Source organism: Notolepis coatsorum (genome assembly GCF_963971535.1).
Source record: "Notolepis coatsorum genome assembly, chromosome: 6".
Taxonomy (NCBI): Eukaryota; Metazoa; Chordata; class Actinopteri; order Aulopiformes; family Paralepididae; genus Notolepis; species Notolepis coatsorum.
Window position 1 is genome coordinate 72323733 of NC_140170.1, and position 5000 is coordinate 72328732.

Genomic DNA, 5000 nt, shown 5'->3' on the forward strand with positions numbered 1-5000 from the left:
GGCTTGCCTTAGAGTAGCCTGTTAAAAAATAGACTGCAGGAATGGGTGACATTTCACTCCTATGATCTTCCATGCAGTCTGCATCAGACGGACCAGTTTGGACTTTAATTGTACAGAGAGGTTACCAAACCAAGCTGTAATACCATATCTGATGAGACTCTCTAATACAGATTGGTAGATTGGAGGTGGTTGGGTGGGGGGGGGTTGGGTAGGAGGGGTGGGTGGGGGACACTGTACAACTGAACAAGCAAAACTGTACATTGGAATATTGACAAGACCATACATGGTCATTTACTGTACATTGGGGGGGGGGTTGTGTTAGGACATTTACAGGGGCCAGTTTCGAATTGCAGTCTCCCGTAGGTGTTTTTGAAAGTGGGTAGTGATTCACATTCCTTTACAGCTTTGGGTAGGGCGTTCCACATTGATGTGGCATAATTGCGAAACGTGTTTAGTCCCTTGTTTGAGCCGAATCTGGGTTTAACATGATTTGTGGAGCTCCCTCTGGTGTTGTGATCGTGGTATTCACTGACCTTTGGGAAGTATTTTGACATGTACATGGGTACCTTGGTCGTGTAGTGTATCTTGTAGACCAGGCCCATTGCAAGTTGCTGTACTCTGTCGTCTACTCTAAGCCATCCTAGGTTGTCAAAGTGGGCAGGGGTGAGGTGGGTTCTAGGAGTAAGGTCAAGCAGTAGTCTGACCAGTTTGTTTTGAGATGTTTGTAATTTTGTTTTTAGCGCCTTTGAGGTGCTTTGGTACCATGAGGTGCAAGCATAGTCGTAGTACCCTTGAATGAGTGCTCCTGCCAGAGTCTTCAGGGTATTCTTGTTTACCAGTGAGGAGATCCGGTACAAGAATCGTGTTCGTTGGTTGACTTTTTTTATTACATTGGATGCCATTTTGTCACAGGAAAGATTTGCCTCTAGGATGGAACCCAGGTAGGTAATATCTTCTTTCCTTGTGACAATATTGTCACCCACTGTAACTGAGAAGCCGTCGGTCTTGCTGAGTTTGTTATTTGAACCGAAGAGAATGGACTCTGTTTTGCCCATGTGTAATGATAGTTTGTTATCAGCGAGCCATATGCAGATTTTGCCTAGTTCTGAGCTGAGGGTTTTTTCAACCTGCAACTTGTTCTTGTCAGAGACCAGCAGGGCTGAGTCGTCCGCAAACAGGAACAAGTTGCAGTCACAAGCTGACGACATGTCATTTGCATAAATTAGGAAGAGTAGCGGTCCTAGTATGCTTCCTTGTGGAACACCACAGCTCACTGTGAGGGGGGGGGATATGGTACCGTTTACCTCCACCATCTGCTCTCTCCCCTCCAGGTAGGATTGCATCCAGCTCACTGATAGACTATCAAAACCAATTGCTTTTAGCTTGTCAATCAGAATGGTGTGATTGACAGTGTCGAAGGCCTTTTGTAGGTCCAGCATGACCATGCCGCAGTATTTGCCCGCGTCCACCTCTTGTTTGATGTGGTCGTTTAAATAGAGAAGGCATGTGTCAGTGGAGTGGGATGTTCTGAAGCCAGATTGGAATTTGTAGATTCGATTTTCTTTTCGCGAGGTATTTTTCGACCTGTTCGTATACAATTTAAAAAAAATATCTGGGGTCAAACACCATCTCCTCAGTCTTCTTAACATTTAAAACCAGACAGTTATTGTCGCACCAATTTACAAACCTCTGGATTTCCGAATAATAGTCAGCTAGGTCACTGTCATTCTTAATTAGAGCTAAAATGGCAGTGTCATCAGAACATTTTATGAAGCGGTTGTTAGGATAGATGCTCCTGCACTCGTTTGTATATAAGGTAAAAAGCACAGGTGAACTTACTATACCCTGGGGAGGTCCAGTGCTCAGGGTTCTAGATTCTGAAAGAGTGCCATTGACACTGACCCGCTGTGTACGGTTAGTTAAAAAGGAATGATACCATTTTATAATGAGAGGGTGGACATTAAGCCCATTCAGCTTATCGTATTAAATGCTGAAATAAAATCTACAAATAAAAGTCGGACATAAGAGGTAGGATCCTCTAAGTGCTTAGATATTAAATGAACCAAGGCTAGTGTTATAGAGCTAGTGTTATAGAGAGCACTGTCAGGCTGAGGCATCTTGGTTTTTACACATAGGCACAACTGCGACACCTACTGGCTCATCCTATACCTTCCTCCACTGAGAATCCACCAAGTCAGCCACCATGACTGTACTGTAAGCCTGTTGAGGCGTTCTTCAGACCTGGCAGTGGCTGTGTATCATACAATTAGTTAAAGGGCAGAATGCTAGACTAAATATCACTATAAATTAATTAGTTATTTATTTACAGAAATGAGGGATTGAGTCATTGAGTCACAGGAGAGGGTTTGTTACTAGTGTGTTTTTGGGGTCGTTCACCATGTGAATGCCAGCAGGTGTTGTGGCTCTCCAGTAGGTCAGATAAAAGATCAAAGACTGCTTAATGCCTCAATCTGTAATGTTCTTTTGACCACATGGGTATATTCACATACTGTACATGAATAAACCAAAAAAAAAGCTATTTGTAACTTTTATTTACATAATAAAATATATAGATCTGTTTTACTCATGTGTTCACACACACACACACACACACACACACACACACACACACACACACACACACACACACATGTGGGGATGTGCACAGACATTTGGAGTGGTTATAACCTGGAAAAAGCCCCCCCCCCTTATATATAAAAGTATCAAATATTTTCGCCACTCAAAAGGGCACTTTAGCAAGACATTTTCCAACTGTGGGGGCACATGGTCAAGTTTAGACCATTGGAAGGGTACCAATGGGGCACGTCCTCTCGTTTTTGCCACTCAAAAGGACACACACACAATATTATTTCTTCCTCTCACTATTTTTGTTTGTTTTTCCTTCTGCTTCTTTGTATTTTTTTTGTATGTTCATCTAGCTGTTTGTTGGGCCTTTAGTCTGATGACTGAGCAGGTAGAGGTCATGGCAGGGTTAGGGTTAGAGGTAAGGGTCAGGGATAAAGGTCAGGGTTAAAGGTCAGGGGTCTTACCATCTCCTCCTCCACCACCACAGAGCTGTGAGAAGTCAGTGCAGCAGTTGCTGTACTGGGAACACTTGGTGTTGCAGTGACACTTGTTCTGAGCATTGTACTTCTCCCCACAGCGCCCCTTACAGGACGTCTCTCCTGCAGGGACACAAACACTTCACAGTCATGTTGAAGTAAGCAGTATATATACAAGGTGCAGTATACACAAGGTGCAGTATACACTAGGTGCAGTATACACTAGGTGCAGTATACACTAGGTGCAGTATACACTAGGTGCAGTATACACAAGGGACGATACTGGCATGATATACAATATTTGTTGAATGGTGAAATGGGCTTCAAAATATCATTCGAATCTAAATGAAGTACTGGTGTTTCAGCTGGGTATCGAGTATGAAGCACCATATGGCTTGCGCTGACTCTACCCTTAAACCTCATCCAAGAGTAGGAAATAGTTTATTTGGTACCACAAATTATATTACATAAACAGGGAATCAAAATGTATCGGGGCCAAGCAGCACTGAACACTTAAGGGACACATAGCACCTCCTTCTCCACGTGGCTAAGCTGCCAATAATAGCTGAGACAGAGCAATATTTGGCAATTTGTTTGGCATTTCTTTTAGACATTGCAGCAATTCTCAGACCGGTCATGGTGCATTTATATTAGTGCTGTCAATAGTTAAAAAAAATTAACGAATTAATCTTGCAATTTTCTGTAATGAATCTAGATGAATCTAGATTAAAAATAGCATTTTTCTACTTAAGACCGAAGCGTGTAACAGATATTTACTTGAGTAAAATCACGGAATTAATGTAAAATCAACACAAAGAAAGTATATTTAGATTCAAAGACTATTTTAATAGCTTTCTTTGAATACAGTTTCTCTCCTGTGAAATACAAATGTTCAACAAAACCATCAACATTGACTCAGCTAGACCGCTTTCTTATATTATATACATGGCCAAGACTTCCAAATACAGTACAAGTACACTATATCTACACCTGTACCCAAGGCCGGCCATCACATTGAGCAGTGGTTGATAATATTTGATATACTTGTCCCGGAAGGTTTGGTCCATGTACAGATCAAAGGCACAGCCTACTTCTATGATTAGCACCTCCTTGTGGCTGGTGTCAACAAAAACAACACACACACACACACACACACACACACACACACACACACACACACACACACACACGCACGCACACACACACACACACGCACGCACACACACACACACACGCACACACACACACACACATACACACGCACACTATTATTTCTTCCTCTCTTTTTGTTTGTTTTTCCTTCTGCTTCTTTGTATTTTTTATTTTTTTTGTATGTTTATCTAGCTGTTTTTGGGCCTTTATGCTGATGACTGAGCAGGTAGAGGTCAGGGTTAGGGTTAGAGGTCAGCGTCAGGGTTAGAGGTCAGGGGTCTTACCATCTCCTCCTCCACCACCACAGAGCTGTGAGAAGTCAGTGCAGCAGTTGCTGTACTGGCGACACTTGGTGTTGCAGTGACACTTGTTCTGAGCATTGTACTTCTCCCCACAGCGCCCCTTACAGGAGGTCTCTCCTGTAGTTCTAAGCCCTAGTATAAAATAAGATTAGATAAGACAAGATAAGATATCTTCTCCCTTGGGGAAATTCGGGCATCATAGCAGCATGGGGGAGGGGGAAGGGGAGGTACAGGTATGGGCCGGGTAATAGTAGAAAGACATAAATATAGGCAATACAATTTGATCTGAATATAGACATATGAGAAAATAAACAATGTAAACAATATAATTAACTGAATATAAAAATATGAAAAAAAATAAACAAGGTGTAAACAAAGGTGCAGATGAGGGTCTGTTTGCCCTATCGGTTATATTATATGTTACAATAAATCTGAATATATACTATGAGTAGGAGTAAACGTAAGCAGTATACACAAGGTGCAG

General features: G+C 42.2%; 1 protein-coding gene across 1 annotated transcript in view; it reads right to left on the reverse strand.

Moving 5' to 3' along the window:
- The window catches only part of endou (endonuclease, polyU-specific), a gene marked incomplete at both ends in the record, with an annotated part of 19518 nt that overhangs the window by 9325 nt on the left and 5193 nt on the right, over window positions 1-5000 (reverse strand). Inside the window, one exon of the mRNA XM_084315628.1 lies at window positions 3051-3185. Coding sequence (XP_084171754.1) covers window positions 3051-3185 — 135 coding nt within the window. The remainder of the gene's footprint in view (window positions 1-3050; window positions 3186-5000) is intronic.